Source organism: Astatotilapia calliptera, chromosome 10, assembly GCF_900246225.1.
Source record: "Astatotilapia calliptera chromosome 10, fAstCal1.2, whole genome shotgun sequence".
Taxonomy (NCBI): domain Eukaryota; kingdom Metazoa; phylum Chordata; class Actinopteri; order Cichliformes; family Cichlidae; genus Astatotilapia; species Astatotilapia calliptera.
In genome coordinates this window covers 10,160,308-10,185,555 of record NC_039311.1, presented here as the reverse complement: position 1 = coordinate 10,185,555, position 25,248 = coordinate 10,160,308, and the positions used below count along the sequence as shown (strand labels likewise).

General features: G+C 40.3%; 3 protein-coding genes across 3 annotated transcripts; 2 read left to right on the top strand and 1 right to left on the bottom strand.

Moving 5' to 3' along the window:
* Positions 1-19: 19 nt before the first annotated feature.
* On the top strand, positions 20-9,872 carry vamp2 (vesicle-associated membrane protein 2). The gene is made up of 5 exons (XM_026181891.1): positions 20-382; positions 4,010-4,112; positions 4,375-4,533; positions 4,829-4,880; positions 5,043-9,872. Coding segments are annotated over exons 1-5 (333 nt in total). The 5' UTR covers positions 20-380; the 3' UTR covers positions 5,060-9,872.
* Positions 9,873-13,729: 3,857 nt separating this feature from the next.
* On the top strand, positions 13,730-19,341 carry pcolcea (procollagen C-endopeptidase enhancer a). Its single transcript, XM_026181890.1, has 9 exons — positions 13,730-13,895; positions 16,142-16,250; positions 16,338-16,596; positions 17,662-17,786; positions 17,887-18,023; positions 18,116-18,417; positions 18,506-18,583; positions 18,669-18,839; positions 18,982-19,341. Exons 1-9 carry the CDS (start codon positions 13,807-13,809, stop codon positions 19,110-19,112), a joined length of 1,401 nt encoding a protein of 466 aa, XP_026037675.1. The 5' UTR covers positions 13,730-13,806; the 3' UTR covers positions 19,113-19,341.
* A 1,306-nt stretch (positions 19,342-20,647) lies between these two features.
* On the bottom strand, positions 20,648-23,270 carry tmem88a (transmembrane protein 88 a). The gene is made up of 3 exons (XM_026182322.1): positions 22,796-23,270; positions 21,519-21,844; positions 20,648-21,102 (listed from the first exon to the last, which is right to left on the bottom strand). Exons 2-3 carry the CDS (start codon positions 21,825-21,827, stop codon positions 20,815-20,817), a joined length of 597 nt encoding a protein of 198 aa, XP_026038107.1. The 5' UTR covers positions 21,828-21,844; positions 22,796-23,270; the 3' UTR covers positions 20,648-20,814.
* Between the last annotated feature and the right edge of the window lie 1,978 nt (positions 23,271-25,248).

Below are 25,248 nucleotides of genomic sequence, written 5' to 3'. Positions count from 1 at the left end.
TTGACGTCACCGAGCCATCTTTGTCCACCTAATCCAGGCGGAGGGTTATTACACCTTCATTACAGCACGGTCTCCGACAGCACCGGGCTCTAGTAAATAGCCTGTCAGGTGCCGCAAATCTGTAGACATAGAGATAATTTTTAAAAAAGAAAAAAAAGAAGAAGAAATATATAGCGAGGAGACACCTCTCAGTGGCAGATTCAAACTCAGTGCTCCTCCTAGGATATATAGGCAGGCAAACGCCACAATAACCAACCAAAGGCTGCCAGAGGGTAGAGAGGAGCGCAGAAGGCACATCCACATCCATCTGCCAGCCACTTAGCACGCGCTAACATTTCCAGTCCGGATTAGAGCACAGCTGTCTCCCTGCTACCAGGAAAATGTAAGTACAGCTCGCTGATTTTTTTTAATTTATTTTTTTTGTCAAATCCGAATTTATTTAATTGCAATTTGGTCCTCACGACTGGTGTTTGGGAGGCTTTGTGGGGATTTGTGGCGTGTGAACAGTGTTCCTCAGCCGTCATAAACTGAGATGGTTATTAATCTCTGCTGTTGTGTTGATCATGGAGAAATATCGCAGTTTGATCTCATTTCACAGCTGTCTCTTTCTGATAATATGACCCAAAAGTGAAGAGGCTAACGCGTCGGCCTAACCTTAGAGCAGACGGTGGGGTCGGGTTTAACTGTTATTAAACGCGTTATTAGCCTTATTTCCAGTGTGTGTGCAGTGAACGTTTTTGTCGACTGTCTTTTTCCTTGTTGTAATTATTATTAGTTGTTGTTGTTTTTTTTTCTTTTGCCGTGAGCTACATTTGACTTGAGCCAGCACGTACGCATTTTTTTCCAGTTTGGACTGGTTTGATTTGAAAAGGACACCGTCTGTGTGATTATACCCACGGGCTAATTAAAATACATTTATTTATTTCTTATTGTTAATAATAATATTAAGAAGGGAAAAGACGTCGTGTTCTCTAAAGCTGTGTCCCCTTGTTCAACATTTCCAGTGCATTATTCTTCCCTTGCCCAGTCACAGGTGACGATTTGGCCGATTCTAGAAACAGCAAGGACATAACGCTGAACGAGCCATACTAGCTGTTTGACCAGCGCCAGACTATTTGGATAGCCTGTTGAACACACCCTCGACGATTTTCGACGAATACACCATAATACTTGTCAAAGACTGTTATTATTAGCTCTGAATTAGTCTTAGGCCTAGTTTACGTGATGTTTGCAACCTACAGCGGGGGGTGGGGATAGCCTAGCCTCCTACTGTATGTCGTCGATTGTAGTGCGAGGGCGGACAGCTGTATATCTCACCACATTTCATTGTTGTTGGGTCTTCGTGGGTAAACGAAGCATGTAAATGTCTTTCTTCACGCACCTTTATTGTCCATTTTTTGTTGTTTTTGACCGCACGGTGAGAAAGGGTGGGCTGAGGAAAAGTAGCCGCCACAGCCTTCACTGTCAGCATTCGCATAGCAGGCAGTTTTAAGGGTGAAGCAGCCTGGTTCCGACACACTACCTGTCATTTACCAGGGTCGTCGTGCCTGTTAGTGTTTTCTTTTTGGGCTTTGAGTTACATTTGTCGCCATATTTGGTTGTTATTGTGCATTTAAGAGCTTAAAATACATCCTCCCTAATAAGGAACCTCCCCGCCCTCGACGTTGGCAGTGCTGTAGGTGTTTTACAGGCCCGTCCTGCTCGCGGTGAACAGGGATGTTTCGTGTTTCCTGGTCTGTGTGGGTACACGGTCACACATGAAAGTCGTGTAGGTTAGGATCCAGTGCCCAGCATCAAACAGACTGGCACAGATATGCTGGGATCAGACAGTTTAGTGTGGACTGCTGTTGCGCTGTCCAGTGCTGAAATGTCGCTCTCCAGTGCTGAAAATCAGGCGGCATGCTTTTCCGTGACAGCGACAAACAGAAATCAATTGCAGAGTTAAACGTCTGTCTATCTGCCAATCTTACTCTGGCTTAAGGAAACCAAGCATAAATGTTGAAAAGCTTCCTCATATCATCAGGGCCCCCCTTAATAAGTCCCATCAGTGTTGCAGCAGCTCTCCACAGGGCAAGACTATTTTTAAAAGCACTATCTTGAAAGAAGGTTAAATATATATTTAGCGTTCATAGGAAAACTGACATTAGCAGTGGACTGTAGACCAAACTGCATCTTTTATTAAATGTTTTTTTTGTTTTTGTTGTTTTCACTGATTACAATCTCAAAGTGCGATTGAATTGGAATACTGGCACACAGATTGCTGATAGAGTCATTTATAAAATAACTATGTCTCCTTTTTTAATGTATTAAAATGAAAACAATATATCCTTTGTTAAAAAATACAGAGAGCATGAAATCACTTTATTTAGTTTATTTTCAGTTTGTTTTCTTAACTTTAAAACTTTAAAGGTTTTAGATTATGTTCTGAAGTTGCACACAGATGAGAAATGGTTGATCAAATCAGCAGCACACAGTTTTCGCAGGATGTGAAAGCTGGTGAGAAACCTCGTCACAGCACTAGCAGCTCTTCTTGGTGCTAGTTTAGAGGTGATGACAGTGTGAACCTCTGTACACATTACACCTTTATGGTGGGACCCATTGGAAAGTTGGAGGGAGCTCATAGTAATTATATATATATTTCTGTGCAACTTTATTGTACATTCATGCCTGTAAATATACAGTTATAGAATAGTAGTCATACTAGTCTGATAAAATAAAATAATATCAGTATTTTGCACATGTTTGTATTTTAAGGCAAATAATATTATTAATATGACATTTAGCTGTTATAATTTTTCCTTGGCGACTCATAGGGACCACCAGCAGCACCACGTAAACTATTTGAAAGGATTTGTTGTTGTTAAAGGATTAGTCATTTGTGAGTGTGCAGAGGTGACCTTTATACAGAGTTTCCCCTCGCACTAGTGAAGTAGCTCAGTTACAGCTAAGGTATATTTCTCGTAAGATGCTACAAGCTTAGCTTTATCATAGAGTGTTTGTTCACGATCTTACTTTGTGGTCATTGATTTAGTTTGGATTTATAGAAGCAAATGGTAAGCATTAGATCACACTCCATCTAAGTATTTTCAACACTTTCTCACTTGCATTTCAGGAGTTGTAGCGACCGCGTTATACATTCTACATCAAGCTGTATAATGTTTAAAGGTTATGTTTAAAATAGCCACAAACTATTCCTGAAAAAAATATTAAAAAGTATATTTGCGGTTGTAATTTGCGCCTGATGCCCATTCATTCTCCATCTCAGTCATGAGATGCGTGTCATAGAGGATTCAAAGTGGATATTTTTTATTTCTATTGATATACTACAAAAACTATGGATATACCTGAATCACAAGTAGTGTAGCAGCACAGAAAAGGCTAAAGTTTCAAATAGATATAAATGACATTTGCATCAGCGGTGACAAATTTAAGTATTTTTCACTAAGACAAAAAGAAGCAGAGAAACTATTCTGAAACTGCCATGTGGTGGAACTCTGCACAGGAGGTTTAGAAATGGCAATGATGAAGAGACATCTGGGTTGGGATGTAGGGTCATTTTACCCAAACTGTTTCACTATTTGGGCCCTTTTGACTTAATATATATATATATATATATATATATATATATATATATATATACATATGTTGACCTTTTAGCGGTAAATGACACTCCCACTCTGTGAAATGACACTCTCTCACTGTGGTCACCGTTTGTACATAATGTCAAAGAACAGGCTCATCTAGCCCAAGAGGACAAGTTCAGTGGATTGATATATACTAGCATATAGAACTGACACATTGTGAAACCTCCACATCTGTTGCATCACACTCGATGGCCTCTTTAGGTTTTTGTGAAGATTTTGGGGAGCATGACTCATTCTTTTGTAGACTAATTTTCACCGCATCACAAAAAAACACTTGTGGCTTTTTTTCCATTTCTGTTGTAGAGTAATGTGGGAATTTAACATGATGAACATGCTATTGAATATTTGCATTTGTTTATCATCAGGTCTGCCCCAGCCGCCGGAGCCCCTGCACCAGAGGGAGGGAATCAGCCTCCCAACCTCACCAGCAACCGCCGTCTGCAGCAGACACAGGCACAGGTGGATGAGGTGAGTACAGTGCAAACACACAGCCAGGCATTCATGCTTTTCATTTCATTCATTCATTCCTCACATACTAAAAAAAGAACTGAAAAAAATGAACATTTAATAATAAGTAGTGGGTTTGACTCCTCTATCATTTCTCCAAGTCTTCAAACAGCTTTTGCTATAAAAATATATAAACAATATCCTATATCTAGTAACCCTTACATGCAGTCATGTTGTGTTGATGGCCGATTACACCACACTGCTCTGTGTGTTTCCCCCCCAGGTGGTGGATATCATGCGTGTAAATGTGGACAAGGTTCTGGAGCGTGATCAGAAGCTGTCAGAACTGGACGACAGGGCCGATGCCCTGCAGGCTGGAGCCTCTCAGTTTGAGACCAGCGCTGCAAAACTGAAGAATAAATACTGGTGGAAGAATGCCAAGGTGAGGTCATGCAGACATCCTTACTTGAATAGCAAATGTCTGTCTGTTTACAGACAAAATGAAAAAAAAAGAAAAGAATAAAAATCAAAGTGAAACAGAAAGCCTCTGCAAACATGGAGCCAACTACAACCATCAGTTTCTGCTATAAACTTTGCTCTTGAGCCTAATTTTGTGTGTCACTGGTAGAAATTATATGTGTGCTGTATGTGATATTTATGTGATATTGATATTTTTAGTGCTTTAAAGAGTTTTTATTAAAAATCTCTGTTTTTTTCTGGAAATCTGCTGATTACAGATGATGATTATCCTGGGTGTGATATGTGTGATTGTCCTCATCGTCATTATTGGTAAGAAGCACACTGATATTTTCTATAACAGATATAACAGTTATTTCAATGGTGTTATTTATTTGTAATACACATACATTTCTTTGTAGTTGCCTTTATAATCTCCTAACCCATGCAGCGATTTACCCTCCTTCACCTCTCCTCTCTTCTATGTCTCTACAGTGTACTTCAGCACCTAAGAAGAATTGCTCCTACCCCAGTCTGATCCTAACTTCCTTGCTACAGAAAAAAAAAACAACCTCGAATTGATGACAAAATTAACTGCAGATGATTAATTTACTCTCTCTATATATAATTACATCTCCCCAATTAGCCTTGATATAACACCCCTAAACCCGTCAGGGCCCCCACGGCTCCCCCACTTCCACCACCTCGCCTCTGGACCCCTGTCAATATTTGTCCTGTGAGTGTGTGGCCCTGTCTCCTTTCTGGGTACTCTTGGCTTTTCTAACCTGCCATACTGAGAACCAAACACTTGTGACGATGCATCAACAGAAAAGGAAACAACGATTGGCGATAATTGTTACATAACTGATATATATATAGTTCTTTGTAGAGTTTTATTCTGATATATACCGTTTTGTAGGTGTGTGTGTGCGCGTGCGGTGCGTGTGCATTTTGTACTTTTTATTTTTTGTATTAATTTTACGTATGCTTCAGCGGTAACTACTGCCTATTAATCGAAGTGTGTACTTTTTGCATGTTTTTCATCATCTTTCCGTCCCCTTGCTTCTCCTCTCTTTTTGGTGTATTTTTGCACAGTGGAGTTCGCCTCCATTCAACTGGGATACAAATTTTCATCTTGTCTGGGTTACTCGCATCCAGCAAAACAAGCCAGAGAACTAAAACTTGCATTTTAAAAAAAAAAAGTGACATCAAGTTACAGAAATTGGAGCTAATCTGCAGAAAGAACTGCCCTTAGAAAATCTCCAGGTTACTCCTTGTTCGGCTCAGGATTTCGATAACTTGATGCCGTGAAAAACAAAAATCAAGTCTTAGCTTCTTTTATGGCTTTTTGAGCGATTTAACGCTCACTGATAATCCATCAAGCGTACAAATAATGCATGAATTGTGAAACTGCTCTAATAATCATCACCCCTCCGGACCCCTTTCCATGTAATCCTCCCATTAACCTCCATTTCTCTTTTGAAATTTCCCTCTTGAATAACTTTCATCTGTTGCGTCTTTTATGCCCCCACCCCACCTTCTGTCTCTCGGCATGCTTGGACACCTCAATTTCTTGTGATAATTTCGAAACTGCCATAGTACATTTGGACCAATGTCTGTAGATGTTTCTTTTTTTATTTAAATATTACGTAGTGTCTTATTTCGAAAACATTCCTTCATTGCAGTCTAGTGCAAACGCTCTTACTGTAGCACATGTAAGTGTAAGTATCTTGAAAAAAAAAAAGTAACAAAAAATGCGATGAACCTATTGTCGAAAACGTCAGTCGTGCAAACCACTGGAGAAAAAAGTTAAATAGCTGTAAGGGTACATTTTCAATAGGCAGGATTAGACTTTGAAACTGTCCAGATTATTTTTTTAGAGGTATTATCTTACACACTTACACACTCACACTTATATTCTGGAGATGTATTCTGTGAAGGTACCGTTGTATAAATTGTTGAATTCGCACACAGCAACGTTTCCCCAGTGTGGACACTAAAAGGCCTTAGTCTTAGTCTTCAGTCACTTTTTTTCAGTAAGTGTCAATTATTTCCAGTCACACAATCTCCCCCCATCCCCCTCACACTTTTAGTAGGTGTGGAGGGACTGCAGAAGAGGAGTCTGCTTCAAATGCACAAGCTACCTTGTTTTTGATGGCGCTGTCTGGCTCTTCCATAGCCTGGCCAAAGCAGGTCCTGGTGCAGTAAAAATCAAAGAAACAAACAAAAAAAAAAACCTCTCCACATGAAGAGCACATTATAAAACAAGACAATTCAGCCTTGTAGATTTAGCAACAGGGACAGGGGCTAATTAGTCAGATTCACAGTTTTAGATTTACTTGAGCAGTTTGCTAACCTTCAAAGGTTAGCTAGCGACAAGACAAGTAAGTCACAATTTAAAAAAAACAAACAACAAACAGTAGCATTCCTAAGACGAGCATTTTGCTAGAGCAGTGGTTTGTCTCGGTGTGTCTCCCTATAGTCAAGGCCTTTTTCTTTTTTAAATATATAGATTCTATTTTTTAATTATAGTATATTTTTGTGTGAAACAGACAGGTAAAGAGGAAGTGTGCAATCAGTACCATTTGCTGCTAACTGGCAGCGAGCTCCTCTTTACCTCTGTCTGCTGTGTTTTTTGTAATTCAGCTCTGTGCGTTACACACTGCCAAGCATCAAAGGGAGAGGCTTCTGTTATCGCAGTTCTTTCTTTCATTGGTGCCCTCACTGGTTTGGTCTTGAACTCTTACGTAACTTGATTTCGGCATCTAACTCCTGCGCGTGACCATTTCGGCTATTCTAGGAGCAGGAGAGCAGGGCAATATAGATGCACTTGATTTCTTTTTTTTTAATTTTCAGACACTGTGGGACACTAAGGCCTTTTACACATTTCATTTCTCAAAACCGCCGAAAAGGTTTCGCTCTCAGCTGCGGGATGATTTAGAATTTTCCCTTGAGGTTGTGGTGAATTAAAGTTTATATTGCGTTTAGAGAAATGATGTACCGGCCTAGCATTGATAAATGCTCAACAGGAAACCGCTCAGTTTATCCTTTACTGCCACTGATGCCACAGTCCTGAAATTTAGTTTTGAAGGAAATACAGCATTTCAGAGCAAATGTGTATAAAGCCTTAGCAGCCTTGTGTCTTTTTATCTTCCCCACCACCTGAGTAAACCAACCTGCCCCTCTTTGCTCAACTCACTTTTCGAAATTCCTTGTCTGCGCGTGTGAGTGTATGTGTGCACAAGTGCTTTAATGTGTATGTGTGTGTGTGTGTGTGTGCATGTGTGTGTGTTAGAATAGCTCAGTCTTGGGAATATCCCCAGTTTATCCTGACAGATTAGGCCGCTTAACTCTCAGAGTGAAGGCACGTTGTTTCCTTGATCACTGAAGTACGATGAACAGAGAGGTTACCAGAACTGTTGGCCCGTTCCAACCTTAACACCCCCCCCCCCCCCCCCCCACATACACATATATTTATCCCCAAACAAAGCAAAAGCAAACCACAGAAGATTACCAAAGACCAGAATTCCATGCTTATGCTGCCAATTGCCATCAAAAACAAGCGGATAGGAAGATGTTACCCAAGCTATCCCAGTCTGTCTCAGATAGCTTACACCCTTACTCTACCTATAGGAACTTTGAACTCGTACACACTGTTTATGTGGTGTGTCAGTTACGGCTTGTGAGTGTGCCATCCTACTAAACGTATGCAAGTTAAACCAAAACTTGAGGACCGCATGCTTCAAATCTCAAAACTACATTAGCCTTCCCCTAATTATGTGTATCCAGGTTTGAGGAGCTTCTTTAATCTGTAACTAGTTTGTAGACACATGATCCTATAACTAATTATAGCACAAGTCTTCTTTTTTGTGTGTCTCCACAGTGCTGCCAATTTTTCAGAAGACATAAAAATTAAGATACAAACTACAGCTATTAGACAAACCCGAGAAAAACAGTGAAATCTGCATCTGTTTGGTGTTGTAATATGGGGGTGTTTTGGGGATAAGGGGTCCATATCCTCAGGTTTAAGCCACTAGTAAATTTACCATAATATGTACAAGGACAAAAACTGCATGAGAAAAAGTAAAATTGGATATTTTTGGCAATATCAAATCATCATTGGGTTACAGATGTAGTCCTTTTAGCCATCTTACAGGAGTTAACCATACAGTGGACTGATGTGGTATAACACTACTGATTGGGGTAGGATTTGTGTGTTCTCCATAAATCCAGCTGTTGTCCCGTGAGAGCTCAACCCTATTGGTCACAATAGTGAAAACGAAGTGATTGCTCTCTTTTTCTGTTGCTTTACTGTCTGTATGAAAAGAAGTGTGCATAAATTTGAACACCGTGGCACTTTCTTCTTCTTTTTAAAATGTTGTGACTCATTCATTTTCAAGCGGGATGGGAATATGATTCACTGGTGAATATTGTCTTACGTCAGCCTCAAGAACCGTTCAGTGATCTCAGTGCTGTGTTCAGGTCATTTAGGGGGAATAAGTGTTTGGAGCCCTTTTTTTTACAGGGCTCTTGAATTTGTAATTCAAATTTTGAAAGCAAACGAGCAAGAAAGAAGGAGACCAACGCAAAATCCGCAACCTTATTGAAATGTTCGCCATTAAGCCCTAAAGGGGATGAACGCAGCAATAGGAGGGAACCTTTTGAGTCTCTGAATGTTCTTTTGATGGCTATCAATTCACAATATTCTACTTAACATATGTTAACATGTTTCTTTTGTTCCTTTTTTGAAACCAAATATTGTGTTTTTATTTTGCATCAGTTTAGTAATAACTCCAGATGTCACTGAGTTTTTGTGTGTCAGCACTGATGGGTAAAGGTAAAGAAAATGGGAAGTTAGAAGGGCAGGGGAAAGTATTTTTACCTTTCAATAGTCCAGAGTGCTTAGAATGACTCTACAGTTTACATCAGATTGCTGTTTGTATCTACCAGATATATTTTTTGTTTAAATCAGTTTATTTTTGAGGAAAGACTTTTCTTTCTTTTTTTTTGTCTTTTTGGGAGTGGGTTTTCTGAGATGATGGTCCATATTGCCCCTGGTCATCTGGCCTTACAGGAGGGACAGGACTGGAAGATCACGGGCAATGTGCTGGGCTGTATGTTTTTTCTCTGTTTGCTTTTATTTATTGATACATTTATTGTGCTGTCATTTGGTATGGGATTAGAAACTTAACAAGGTTGACTCAACGCAAAGGAGAGGAGACTGAATGAGAAACTAAAGTACATAAAATAATTGTAGTGTAAATCTATCAATGTCTTATTATATTGATGAACATCATGAAATATATGTATATTGGAAAAACTGTGTCTATGACAGCTTGTGCTTTCATTTGTGCTTCCTGCGCTTTGTCCGTGTGCAACAATGGGGAAATGCAAATGTGACTGCAAATCTGGGACCTGTGTGAATAAGCATACAGTTATTACCAATGCAAATGATATCCTTAATTGATCCTTAGTATATGCAAGAGTGCCAAAAAAGACTATGTTAAGACCTGAAGTCAGAAAAATGTGCACCTCTGCATCCATTCAGTCTGGTTTATAGTCTCTTTTTAACTCCTTAAACTCACATTAAGACTCTCGCATCACTGAAAACTAAACAGCATGCACAACCAGTTGCATGAGCATATAAATGAGCTAAACTATAATGTAGCTCGTTCACTGTAGTTAGACTAATAAAGTAGGCACAAAACTTACGCCTCCATAGTAATTACGCACACTAAATTCTGTATCAGAAAAGTAAGTCTCTTGAAACCAGAGGGCAAAAATACAAACTGTCAGGTGTGGCTGAGACACTCATGTACATCACAGAATGGGATTTGGGGGGGGGTTGCTCTCTAAAAACTTCTAACAACCTGCCAATATCTAATTAGGGTTTTGGAACCAGGGAAACCTATGAAGGAGTATTAGGATCATATTAAAGTTGAAATTTTGAGAACATAAATAGAAATTTTAATAGTAAAGCCACAATTTGTGAGAATGTACTACTTTTTGTGTCAGGTAACAGATAGATAATTTCTCTTTTAGCATCTGGTAACCAAGTAAGTATCGAAAATTAACAATTTTATCTTATTGCCGACAATTTTATTCCAAGATCAAGCAGTATTTTACCTTTATTCTCGAATTTTCTACTTAATTCTAATAAATGCTCAATCAAAAAACCAAAACGTTATCATCGTCGTTTCCGGTGGCTTTTATTTTGAAGAGTAGCTAAAGCGGTCATATTTCTTGCTATCGGTTCATATGAATTTCCTAGCCCACATATGTAATAAAAGAAGAAGAAGAAAGCTCTCCAGCAAGCGCTAGCTCTAAATTAAGCACATAAAAGCAAAGCTTCATTTTGCACATTTTATATCATGGCGCTGACTCTTTCCAATTGCTTCGTCAGCGCAAAACAGGCTTTCTGACAGAGTGGCTAAATGAACGACTGCACACGCTTCAAATGGAACAACTTGGACGAAGAAACAGAAAATGAGCTGCTATCACTCCGAAGATGATGAAACAGAAAGAGGGGGGATAGACCATTGTTGTTACACGACTTCACCATCTATTTGTGAGGGCGGCGATAATAACACTGCACCCAAGATGTAGCTTCACTTTTCACCGCTGGGTGTCGCCCTGTCCTCTACAACATTACTTCACGTACACTACAGACTGAAATTACTCACACTAAACTACTTGCCAGCATGCAAAAGCATAGATGCTGGCTTGCAACACTTCGTTTATATCACCTCTGCATGCAACCAGCTACATCGAAATCTGTGAGGGTAACCACTGCTCTATTTGCGCACTTAGAGTTTTCTTTTCAGATGTTTCCTCATGCAAGCGTCTTGTTTTTGTTTTGATGGTGTTTATTATTTGAACTCATTTCTACAGATGGATATAGTTAGCTATTTTCTAATCTGTCTAACTTGTGCTTTTTATTTCTGTAAACCACATGTCTGCCACTGCAGCATAAGGGAAAAAGCATGCATGTGAAAGGAATTAACTTTCTAGCTGAATACTGTCATTACCATGACTCGGACTTACTGGCAAATAATGATGTCTCCTGAGCAGCTACCATAAAATGTGAGGGAAGTCAAGTATTAGGTGTGACATTTGAGTTGCCGTTAGATCTGACTTTAGTGAGACATCCTGTTATTGCTGTGAGCTTTTTGGCTCATTCACTGGAATATCTTATTTTCCCCATAAAACGCACAATGAAGTGCATCCAGGAAAAAGGCTATTATGTCTCAACGACTTCCCTCCTGAAAAGTGACAAACTCAGACAAAGCAGGACACAGTCATTCCAAGTCACCTCTGCATGTGCTTCCATCTAGTTATCACTGAGATCCTATGAGAGTTGGTCCTTACTGCAACGCACCACATGATTTGAGGAATGTTTTTTTTCTTCTTTTTTAAAAAAAAAATGTGTGGAGTGAATTTGTGAGGAACCATATTTAAACAGAACAGATGGCTCCACAGTTGCTTTAAAATCATCAGTTTGGATCCATCACCTTTACAGATGGATTCACACAACTGCACGCATTCTGGTTTTGGTTTTTTTTCCCTCACCTCTGAAGCGCAGTGTCACGTTAAATTGTGTTTCAGAGTTTAAAAAGAGAGGGAGAGAGATTAACAGCTTGCAAAAGGAAATGTGTGGATGTAATAACAGTAATGTGCTGGCTCAGGGAGGAGGCATGGACGTGACCTAACTCCAGGGTGCGTACCAAAAACAACTTTTCACTTTTCTGGGACTGTCTCGCTGTCAAACTGTTTTAAGTTTGTTTTCCATTTTTCTCAGTCAGCGCACCCCTCCTCTTTTGCCTCAGCCATCCGTTCACTACAAGTCATCTCCTCCCCCGCTGCTGTTCCCTCTTGACTCCCCAGCAGGAATGTGGGGCCAGCTTGGAGGACTCTTTCAGGAGTTACAGCAGAAACCTACACTCTTGCCTCGGATTACGGCTTAAAGGTCACTGTTACTCCCACACATATTGGCAGCGGCTGCATGGTTGTGCAGACGTCGTACACTCCACCCCCCCCCCCCCCACCACACCCACCACCACCACCACCACCAGCAGACTCCCGTGCGCCTTTGCATTCCTTCCCCCGCTGACTCTTATCAGAGTCTTTGGGGTTAAACACAAACACAACACAGCACAACTGGGGAATGCTCATTTCTCTAACTGCAAAACAGACAAGCACCAAATCTGTCAAAAGTTTGGAAAGCATGTGGCACAAAACCTCTTTCAAGCAATCTGGAACGCCACAATGAGATCTGAACTATAAAATCTTACTAAACATAAAAAAAGAAAGAAGGGAAAAGAAAAAAAACTTCTTTGTGGAAATATCTTTGTGATTTTACAGACTGTCTGGACCTTTTCCCTCACAGTTTGATCAAGATGTCCACCTTTGTAGTCCATAAAAATTTATCATTTTACATCAGCGTACCCTCCACAGGCCTCAATAACGCAGGCGAAAGAGTTGGCTCATTACTGAATCTCAACAGAGAAAGGATACTCCCTCCTCTCAAGTGTTATTCTTGCCTTGGTGGCAAATAAACAGTCCTTGAGTCAATGGAGCCAAAGGAGCTCCTGGGGCTTAGGGAAATAAGAGCATCAGGTTTATTATCATTCCTATTAGAGCTTATTTTGACTCCCACATGTATTTTTCATTCAACTAAGGCTATTTTTTTTAAAGAAAAACATTCTGTTTTGCAAATTAAAGGTCTCACATCATGCTGTGGAATGTAAAGATTTACGGGCCTTCCTGTGCACGTACAGCCCATACAGCCTCAGGCTTTGCCTCTACCTGTGCCCTCTCTGTAATCAGGAGTCAGACGCAAGCTGGAGTTCATTTTTCCTGAACTTTTAGGCATTTAAAGGTCCAGAAACATCCAGAAACAAAACTTTCCAGACTTCTGATACTGGAGCCCTTTGCTCCTCCTTCCTAGATGCTCACTGAGACTGAGACCAGACTTACTCTGGAAGAAACATCTGGCTCAAATTAAAGCCTTCTCCTCCGTCCCTCGCCACTCACGTCATCCCCCCCCTCATGGTTATTTTTTGCAACTTTAGCCCTTTCATCCTTATTGTCCATCTCTTCGTCCATTCTTGCCCCCCTACTCATTCATTCTCTCCGCCCATTCCGAGCCTCCTCCTCCTCCTTCTCCTCCACTTCCTCCTCCTCTGTCTTTCACCTCTTGCCTCCTGTTACCATCTTCCTTTTCTGCAAATAGTCTGGTTTGCTTTTTGTACGCAGCATCATGAAGCCAATGAGCCATATCTGGGGTCTCTCCTTGGTCTTGTCTCTGAGTTTGGGATGGACAAAGGCCCAACAGACAAATTTCACCAGGTGAGGTTGCATTTTAAACCATTTGTGATCGAGAACCTGCAAAAGAAAGGTTCTTCTTGAAATTCACTCTGATCCTCATATGCAGATATGTGAGGTGAAGATACTTTTGTTTATTTTAACAAATATCAACCAGGATAAAAAGGCTCTTTGAAATGATCTTTACTATGACATTTTAATTCAGTCCTGCTTCTGTACATTCTTTCCAGCTGACTGTTTAATTGGGCACAGAGCTGTCCAGTTGGTTTTGGGCTCATGATGTGTGGCGCACTGAGTTTGCAAAGGCTGAGGTGCCACAGATGTTAATGCTTTCAGCTCTGCCTGTGGGGTTGAATCAGAGAAACTTGGCTCTGATTCTGTGCATTTAGGCTGTAATCAGCAGCTGTCTGACTTTGCTGGGGTTCTGCTGTCTGAGCCCTAGTCTGGGAAAACAACAACGTTATGTTTCAATCTAATTTTAGTTTTCTAATTTTGGTTGTCCACGTTGCTGTTTTTGCCTCCTTACAATTTGTTTACTTCCTCTAAAATGAGGCATGATTGAAAGATGTTTTATATTTCTTAAAAACTTGAACTCTCCAAAACTCTCTACACCACTAACTGTAAAATATCCCTTAACAGAAATGACTTCATAATAACTGACATTTTTTCAGTGGCTCCTAGTTTTACAAATGTATCCTTGCCAAAATAGGACATTTTTCTTCCTGGAAAGTACATTTTGACAAAGTGTCCAAAACCTGAGCGTCAGCTGTAAAATCCCCAGTACTTTTCACTGGCCTACAATTATTCAACTCTTTACTTCAAGCTACTGACTAGTCACTACATAGTTATGGACTACCAAAGCACTCAAGTTTAAAAAAATACAAATTAAAAATTAATATGTGCAACCACTGTGATGGTATTGTCTCTAACCCCTATTAAATTTAGCTAGTTAGCCTCTGTTAGCTGCACACAATATCAAAGTCAGTCTGAGTCAAACAGTTATTTGATGTAAATACGCACATTGCACAAATGCAAGAACATCTCTATTTAACAAGCATTACAAATCTTACCTCGTGGGTAAACTAGTTACAACAACTTAGATAGTTTCCAACACCAAAGATAACAGATAATGTTAACTAGCAAGAAGAAGGAAATACCCACCTCTTTCTTGTTCATGTAAAGTGTTGTTTTGTCCAAGGAACACATTGGGGATCAAAAGACACAAACATGATAACCAGTTTACATTAGTTATGCTAGCCCAAACTCAAACCATGGCTGGTTAGTTCAAACTCTGTTAAGTTTGAAAATCTTTTACTGTATAAATGGACTAAGAAAAAGGCAGTTGTGTGACTGGGTAGATGAGGCTTGTATAAGAAAGCCCTTTGAGTGCTCAAATTGAATAGAAAAGCAAACTATAGGTACAAGTCTATTTAAAACACACAAATAATGACAGGTAATTTGGGAGCAATTTATCTTACTAAAATGCTATTCAACATGTGGCTATAAGATCTGCGAATGAAACCACCAACCTTTAGATTAGTGGACCTTGGCGTCTCCTATTGGTAATGGAAGTCCAGCTGTGAAGCTTCAACATTAGCAAAAGGCTAATGACTTCAATCAATCAAAAGTTCAGATTCCTATGGGGACGATAATTGACAAAAGAAAATCGCTATGTAAACCCACACGTATAACCATTTAATCAGAAGTCTTTTTGCAATCACAAGATTTTCCTCTTGCTGGACTTTAAAAAGAATGCAAAGTACTTCTGCGCTGGCTTCTGTCTTAAGAGCAGAAAGCCACAGCCATGTTTTATATACAGTCTCTGGCTCTATTTCCTGAGGTACAGCCAACCTAAGACTATAAATCGATTTATAGGCTTTATAAATGACTGATATAGAGTAAACAAGGGTCTGTCAAAAGAAGTCATCTTAACTTAATTATGATCCTGTTACAGAGCTCAAGTGCTGACTCCAACTTGATTGAAGTGTGATTATTGTTGTTTTTTTCATTCTTTCCCTGTTTTAGTGTCAATTAAGCAGCAGACTTTAATTAAGAAAAACATTGCAAGAATACATGTAGCAACATCTGCACCCTGCGATTAAATCATCATATAATGAAAATTTCCATCTTCTTACACTAATTTCTTCCAGTAAATTCCCACAACAACAACCACAACAGCCAAGAGTTCATTTAGAGAGACAACTAGAGGATGTTAGTCCTTTTAGGACTCTGCTTGAGATTCCCATTTCTCACTGACTCCTTTACCACAGGCCTGTGTTCTACTGCGGAGGAGACATGGTTGCTGAATCAGGCTTTGTTGGAAGTGAAGGGTTCCCAAGCTTCTACAAACCAAACAGCAAATGTGCCTGGCGCATCACTGTGAGTCACTCTCCCTTCCCCAAGCCTGAGTTCTCCAGCTTTTCCAAGCTTTCTGTGTCTGACTCATGTGATCTCGATGCTTTCCAGGTCCCAGAGGGAAACGTGATAACGCTCTCCTTTCGCATTTTTGACCTCGAGGCTGACTCACAATGCCGCTACGACTATCTGGATGTTTACAATGGACATTCCAACTTGGTGCAAAAACTGGGTCGCTTTTGTGGAACTTTCCGACCTGGAGCGCTCATTTCAACCACAAACATGATGATGCTGGAGATGGTGACTGATGACGAGACGCAGAGTCGAGGATTTCTGGCCTATTTCAGTGCAGTCAAACCCTACGTATCTGGTATGTGGTCACATGATGAAGCTGTTTTGTTTTTGTGTTTTTCATTATAATGCCATGTATGCATTCCCAAATAATCCCAGTGCCTGAATGTAGCATATATTTTTGGACTTCGTATCCATGACCACAATTTCTAATGAGGTAATTTTGCCTTAAATTAAAGTTAAGCTTAATTAAATAGTTAATCTCCTCTTCTTCTTGGCCTCTTGCCTGCTCAGCTTTAAGTGGTGGCAAACCTAAAACCAAAGTAATAATAACAATAATAATAATAAAACATTTGAAAGCACTGCAGAGGTTCTCAATACACATTAGTTTAACAACATTTATGACTCCTAAAATTTTTATAAATCCCAGATTAAGCCTGTTTTGGATTTAAACTATTAAAAATGACTATATTCTTTAAAACGATTGGCAAGTGCAGCTTTCATAGTTTAGGAATGAAGTGTTTACAGTGTTAAAGAAAACAGGAAGTTTCCCACCTCATCCAGCTTTCACAGTACTGTTGTAAGGGAGCAGAATAATAAGTAGTGAATTTCTTTGCATTAAAACCTTCAATAGCAAATTATTACTGGTAATTAAAGTAACCTCTGGCAAATGATCTGAAACATATCATTAAAAGTAACAGGAGGCAGAACCATCGACAGTCTGGATTCAGCAGATAGATGTTGAGTATCAAGCCTGAGATTAGTCTTCAGACTTTTCTTTTTTGTTTGGAAGAGCTTATAATTAAGCTTCAATAATATGCTTCAAATGTGACCCTGAGTCATGCTGCACCAGCGACCTCCAGCAGTACCCTGGGGGCTCATCAGAAATTGTGTAATAATAGTAGAAGGGGGGCCGGAATAGAGGCCAAAGTATGATGCTACACCCCTGAGCTTGCACAATGTGTTTTAAAAAGTGTTCCAGCCAACAGGCTAGATTATTAATAACAGCTCAAAATGTTGAAATTTATATCTTTGTTATAAATGTGAAATGTCTTATTTGATATTAATGGTGCAGACAGCTTTAAGAAAAATTTACAAGTCTCTTCATTTAGCACCCTAATGGAGTGTTTACGGCTTGTTTCAGACGAACAGTTCTGTGGGGGGAGGATGACAAAAGCCCAGGGAGAGATCAAGACACCCAACTGGCCCGACAAAAAATACGAACCAGGAACAAGCTGCTCCTGGCTGATCACTGTGGAGCCCAATATGGTCAGTGGCAAGCTGACTCGCAGTGTGCAGCCACTGTATAGTCCAAAGTTCCTTACTTTGATTAATTGAATCTTTATACTTGTGTCTCTTTGGATACCAGGTGATCCACGTGAATTTTGATAAGTTTGCCTTGGAGGATGACGCTTATTGTCGCTTTGACTATGTGGCATTCTTTAATGGCGGAGAGAGGGATGACTCACGTCTGATTGGAAAATACTGTGGCGATCAGGTCCCAGAGTGAGTGACAGAAATTTCTGAAGCCTTTAAAGTCGTTTTAAAATAGCCATTTCTAATTTTACACCTCATCCTTTTTCCTGTCTCGTTCCTAGACCTATTGTTACCAGCGGAAATGTGCTACTGGTCCAGTTTGTGTCAGACCTCAGTGTGACGTCTGATGGGTTCCTCGCCCACTTTACCAGCATCGCACGTGGTTCTCAGATACCAACAGTCAACTCAGGACAGACTACAAGATACAGTCCTCCAGTACCTTCTGTCAAACCTGCACATCCTTCTACCCCGATAGAAACAACCACCAAATATGTGCCAGCTCCTGTCCCTAGGTCCACTCCGAGCCCCAAACCAGTCAAGCCCACTAGAGACCGTAATGCAAAGCCAAATGGAAAGAGGCCTGGTAGGTAAATGTACAAAATAAAAATAAAAAAGTTAACAACTAGTATCACTAAAAACATATTATTTCTTTTTCACTATTTTCTTATTAGTGCCTCAAAATCCACTCTGTGCCAAAGCCTGTAAAAGAAATGGAACAATCAAGACTAGTTTCTGTGCCAGTGAATTTGGTAAGTTTCCTGCTGTTGACATATATACACACACATGCATTATCAATCAGATGTTGCGTTCTGACTGACCCCACCTTTTTTCCAGTATTAACCGGGAAGGTGACCTCTGTGGCCCCGAGGCCCCGAGGTGCTATTCAGATTACTGTGTCCCTCATCAAGGCCTACAAAGCAGGCCGGCTAACCATAACACAAGTTGGAGAGACCATGTCAGTTAAGCTGATGTCGCAGTGCAAGAAGTGCCCGCTGTTCCGCAAAGGTGGGTTGTTGCTTATTTTTTAATTCGTATTATCCAGGTGCCGGAGATCAGCAGTATCGTCTTTAACTCAACAAACATAACCTCATTTAATCTTAATGTTTGTGGGGGTTTTTTGGGTTTCGTTTTTTTTTCATTCTCACAGGTGTCAACTACATCATCATGGGTCAGGTGAATGAACAGGGACAAGGTACCCTGGAACCCGGTGCATTCACAGCTCTCTACAAAGCCCCACACCACAAATTGTTAATGAATATCAGCCAACAACCCTGTTAACCTCAAATACCCGTCCAGACCAGAAAATGGAAACACAAATCTAGACATTTTAATGTGAAATGCAGCTCTTTCAAAGCACTATATATATGTTATACAGGAATACATAACTTCAGTGTTGTACCGCAAAATAATTAAAAGGAAGGCAATTGTAATGTCTTATTCAAAACTCTGCCAAACCTTATGTTTGTAATTTATAACTGAATAAAGGTTTTATATCTCTTTCATTTTATCTGACTGGCTACTTTGTGTGTGTGTATCAACTGTGACACTTAATATTAGAATGATGTCTCTGACTCCACCTTGTGGATTTAAAAAGTAAGAGCAACCTGCACATTATGAATCGGATAATCATGGCTCTAGATGAAGAAAATGTATTGTCATTCATAAACACAGAGACCAGTTTACCTTCATTTTTTTTTCAATATTTTTTTATTCGAAGATTCTGAAGCCAGGAATGACAAAGTCAATTTTCGAAAGATATATCAAGAAATTCCTCAATTTTATTAACAAAGGAAATGGAATTGCTCACTTTTTCTCTGCCGTTTTTGTAGCTTGCAAAACCATCTGAACCACTGAATACTTCTAGGGCCAGGGTCTGGCAGACTGACCTTATATTTGAGATCCGTGGTTCCTATTAAAAATCTCAAGAGGTGATAAAGTCTAAAGTCTTTGGTCAAAGAGTCTAAATCAAGATGTCACGTTTTTCAAAAAGGTTTCTACAAATTCCTGTTCTGACCTCATATAACTAGAGTGCAACCAAAAAATGTTCTGTACTTTTAGTACGGAATTATAATTGTAAACCTTGCTTTTTTAATTATTACTGAAGTTTATTAGTATAAATGTGTTTCACACGGCTATACCAGGGCATCACAAGTTGTAGAAATAACAGAAAGAAAAATAACAGAGTACTCCTACCATCAGTCACACAGCAGGGATGTGGCTTTTTATGTCTAAGTGAGAAGTCCAGTGTAACAGACTCACCTGTGAAAAAGCTGACATCCCCATATGCCCTCTTTGCTTTCCAGCAGCTTGTTATGTGGGTTGTTGATGGCAGTTTGTCCATTAGATCTACTACCCAGTCTTCTCCTCATTCTTCAATTTTATCTTCAGTTTCATCCCTAGCATCCTCTTCTGCCGCACCAACACTCTGCATGTCCTCCTTCACCATGTTCAGCATTTGGCCCACATTTGTAATTTTCTTTGGGCTACCTTTGGCTTTGACTAATGAGGCTGAGATGCAGTCTAGCTGCCTCAACTAAGCCACGGGTCTACCTTATGACCCCAGACACGTGCCGTATCCTAAGTCAGTCTCAGGTCATACCCTTTGAGCCACATCTGGCCCATGCTATATTTTATGTAGCTCGTGTCATGAGTTTTTCCTGCATCTGGCCAAAAGTATATGTCACTGAGTTAACTGAGCTATCAGGGCAGGTTTTCTTTTGTGTAAAAAAAAAAAAAAAGCTGAGTGACACTTTATTTTTTTTAAAAATAACTTTACTGTATAAAAGAAAAGAAAAGAAATTAAATACATTGAAACTGTATTCAAAACGCAATTGTGACTCTTAAACAATGAATATGAATGATTAAATGTGATGGATTTTTACAATGGCTACAGAAAAAGGACATATAAAAGTAGATTTCGTTATAAAGCAGGAAACTTGATAATATAATCATATATAATCCTCCTCTCCACTCCTCTCATCTACACCCAGATGCTACCCTTCCCCTGTCTCTCCATTGCATCCTGTTGACTAAAGCAGCTCCCCGGACCTTGCTTCTGATTGCGTTGGGTGGGCAGGTTCTTGTACACAGCCCGGCTGTAGGGGATGAAGCACAGGCCCAGCTGGAGGTGTCGGGCCAGACGGCAGTAAGCCGCCAGCGCCAAGACCAGCAGAGGGGTGAGCAGCAGAAAGCCCACCACCAGCAGGGCTATGCAGGCTGTGTCGTCCAGCAGGTCTGAACAGTATAGTGATGTTCCATGGGGCTGCACCTGAAGGAGAAGGGATGAGCAGCACATCATCAGCACTAACTCTAAGAAGTGTTTGTGTATTTAAGGTGCTCACACTAGTGATGTACAACACGGTCAGCATGCAGTGTGCTGTTTGTGAGGGCCTAAGTCTCACAGTGACCTAGAGCAGCTTAGTAAATGAGCTCTGGGAGGCTCCAGAAACAGCTGAGAAAACAGCGTCAAATCTCCGGAAATAAAGGAATTCCTTTCTTTTCTTTGGCATTCCAACATAAGAGTTTGATTAAAAATCGACATCAGGAGGTGCAACTCCAGTGGTTGGTTTGATAAACTGTGATTACCAGCAGAATCTAGTTTTAACCCCTTTCTTTCAATCTTTTAAAACAGCATTTTCTTTCATTAAATCCAAGATAATTATATAAATATATATATGCATTTACTGTGGAGTGGCAGAGAAAGCCGAATATGATCATGGTCAGCGCAGGGGTGAGAATGATGCCGAACAAGATGCTGGCCAGACTGAAATTGATCAGAGCGATGATCATATTCTGTGCAGTGACCAGCACGGAGCACGCCCAGCAGTCCAGAGAGCCCCTCAACTCCACAGGGGGGTCAGCGGCTTCGCTCCCTCTGTGAGAGTAAGGAGGCGGCACCACGACCCCTGACCCCAATCTGGAGGAGAACCGTGCTTCGGAGCGGGCTTGCTCAGACATTGTCTTCTCCAGCGTCCCGGTCCGTGAGAGGCTCATCTTCTTTGTGGTCTTTTCTGCATAAAAAAACCACACACGAGTCATTCATGCAGCTAGACAATCCACAAAACAACCTGGATCAGCATGACTTTGTTTTAATCCCGGCGTTATCGATCTCATCTTGGGTCTTTGATTGTCTGTTAAAAACCTTCCCTCTCCCTGCATGCTCTGATTCTGATTCAGTCTGACCGCTACAAAGATGGAAAGTTACAGAATGTTAAACCATATTATGTAATAGGTCCCTGAAATATTATGGCGAAAGATATGGAAAGTCACCATGAGATAACTGCACAGTTGTAAGTGCAAGGAAATTAACTTCCCTGACTCCACCTCCAACCCCCTCCCAAAACAATGAGCCAGGAGCATCTGGAAAAGTTTGAAAAAATTCCACTACTCACCGAAGTGTCAGAACAATGTCACAATTTTATTCATGAAATGCTGGGTGTGAGCTTTTAATTCCTACATTTCAATTCATTCAAGTGTTTCCACGCGATAAAGAGGAGCACTAACACTACTTCCCTCTGATCTGTGCTGCACTGACAGCTGCTGGTATTCACCAGTGTGAAATCTTTCACTTTGGCATTTCAACCTCACCCTCCAATCGACTGTCCAGTTAGGTGTTAAGATCATTAAAAAATATCTCTTCTAAAACTAGATTATTGTGCATTATATGGAAGTCAAAGAGTACAACTTGAGTAACAACTATCACATAGATTAAAAGGGCTTTTTGAGTATTAAAAAAACATATTAACGGCTTACACAACATTTTAACAGTTCCTTCGATCTGGGATGGCCTTTTGGAGACACTGGAGAAAATAGGCTGTTTGCTTCCAGATCAAAATGAACCCTACTGAATGGCACTGATTTAGTGTGTACACATTCAAATAAAATGAGCTGTTTTGTTTATTTTTGAAAAAAAGAAAAAAGAAAGGAAAGCAAAAGTAAAGGATGGATCCTGTCATACTTACTTGCGTTATAAACCTGATGACCTTCCCCGGTGCAGCTCAGTAGTGGCACCAGCAGATGAAGAGAATTTCAAGAATTTCCTCCTGATGTGCGTCTTCTCCGACTAAAAATCCAGATTTCGAACGTATATCCAAGTAAAGGTGGAGTTTCTACCTCTCGGCTAAGTCTTCTTCTGTGCTCAGGGCTAATTATACAAGCTAATAATAATAATAATAAGAAGAAGAATCAGGAATCTGTCAGCAGTTTGGACTTTAGAGATGTCACAGAGGCGGGGAGAAAAAAGCTCTACAGGCTGGTGGCAAATTGTGCTTTCCTACTGGCTTCCTTCCCTGACATGCTTTTCCTTCCCTTTTTAAGATTTTCACTCTGACTCCAGTTTTGAGATCCGAGCCAGTGAGCCTGTATCCTGCGTTGCCTCGAATGCACAGAAAGAAGGCTGGGCTGTGTTAAAGGCTGATGTTAGGTTTGTTGGGCAGAGGTGCAGTGGAGGGGTTTATATATGATAACCCCTGAGAGGAAGGGGGAGGGAGGAAGAGTGTTTATTTGGATGGATTAGAGGAGTTATATGCAGCCCAGTCTGCAACACTTTACACCTTCACTGAGCTTTTTCTTCACTGTCAAGTCCCGATAAGGTCCTGTTCAAAATCCAAAACAGCTCATTTTGTATCGCTTTTCAAGCCAAAAGAGAAAAAATAAATACATTTGAACCCATTCTGGGAGAAGTCAAACTGAGAGTCTGACAGAAGACTTGCTATATTTACATTTTCACTGAGAGCTCAATTCAACCACTTGGCAATATAGCCTGAAGTAAGATGTTTAAGGCACAGACAGACTTACATAAGGTTTCTTCCCAGTGCGGGAGTGACAGGGGTTTGGCCTTTGACCCTGTGATGAAAAACAGATCTGCTCTTTCAGAAAACATAAGGAAACGAGGAAGCGGGGGAACACTTGCTAATTTAGAGGTGGGGAAAGAGGCTATCATGGGACTGATAAGAAGCCAGAGGGGCTCAGATCAAAGGGTGAAATTAGTATTTTGATATGAAGTCTAATTTTATTATCTTTTTTTTAAAAAGCTCACCGTAGACATCTTTGTTTATTTCTTTTTTAACAAGGGGCAGATCTGTAAATTACCCAAAGAGAATGAGACTGATCAAAGAACTCTTGGCGTTTAATCTGTGGGTTTAAAATAGAAAGAGGGGATGAGGAACAGAGAAGGTGACGGGGGTCAACCAGTTTTTGCCATTAGCAGTGCCACAGTGTGTGTTGTTTGCATGTGCATGTGAGTGTATGAGAGGGCTGGTAGAGGAAGACCAGTCTTCCTGTCCTTGGATCCGGGATATCCGCTGCTGTGTCCACGCTCGACACTGTGATGTGCACAGGTCTGGCAATCTCATACCCGTGAGACAGAAAGAATGACACTCTCATTGCGTGTGGCGCCTGTTTTCAAACAGTTTCATGCAAGTCTACATCTGTTATATTATTTTGGTTCATTATCATTGTATAAGCAATATGTAGCGTTACTTCTTTTGGTCACTTTAGGCACTGACTTCATTGTTTTACTGTATGACTTAGTTGACTTATTGCTACATTTGAATTACTTTCCTGCTGAACTCGAGAGCAGCTGCAGCTTGTAGCTTTGACAAGATGGTATCAGGAAAGTGTTGGAGGGAAAAATAAACGAGCTGTGTGCTCGCCTCCCTCAGCATCAACTCTGAGGGAAGCACAGTGTCCAGTGGAGCCACTCAGTGGCCATAAGCAGACTGACAGAAGTGCAGCTGGCACATTTAAACGCTGGATCAGATCCTTCAGGACCACAAGACCTCATTGTTGCACAGATATGCCTTCAAAAGTGAAACAATTTTGTGAACTTGGAAAACTAAAATGAAAATAAAAAATATTATCCTTAGTTTCAGCATTTGTTAGTTTGGCTTGATAGCTAACACTTTTTAATTAATACTGAGTTTGACAGGAATGATAGTGGAATTTAGTAATTAATGGATAATGGATGGTGCATAGTGAGATTATTTGAATTTTTAGAAAATGGAAATTTTGATGTACTGGTTCTAGAAAAAAAGGGGGAATTGCATCACCAATAACACGAGGTTTTATTCTCCTGTAAAACTCATTTTTATTCAAATTAATAAAAGATTCAGACAGAAGCAAGTTGCATGCAGTTCAGTCTCACTTTCTTAGAAAACGATACCATATAAAATAAGTCGTGTTTTTAAATGCTTATAAACTTCTGTACCTCCACACTAGAATGGAGTTGGGTTGCAAAGCAGCTTGCCGAGCCATCTACAACTGTGGGCGGGCAAAGCTCTTTTTAAGATTTTCTCATAGAATGCAAATAGAGGCTGTAGCTTACCCATCAGGTAAAAGACATCCGCTCATATTGAGCTAATCTCAAAGAGAGCAGAGAGGGTTAGCCAGTTAAGACTGAAGAAGGTACTCGATG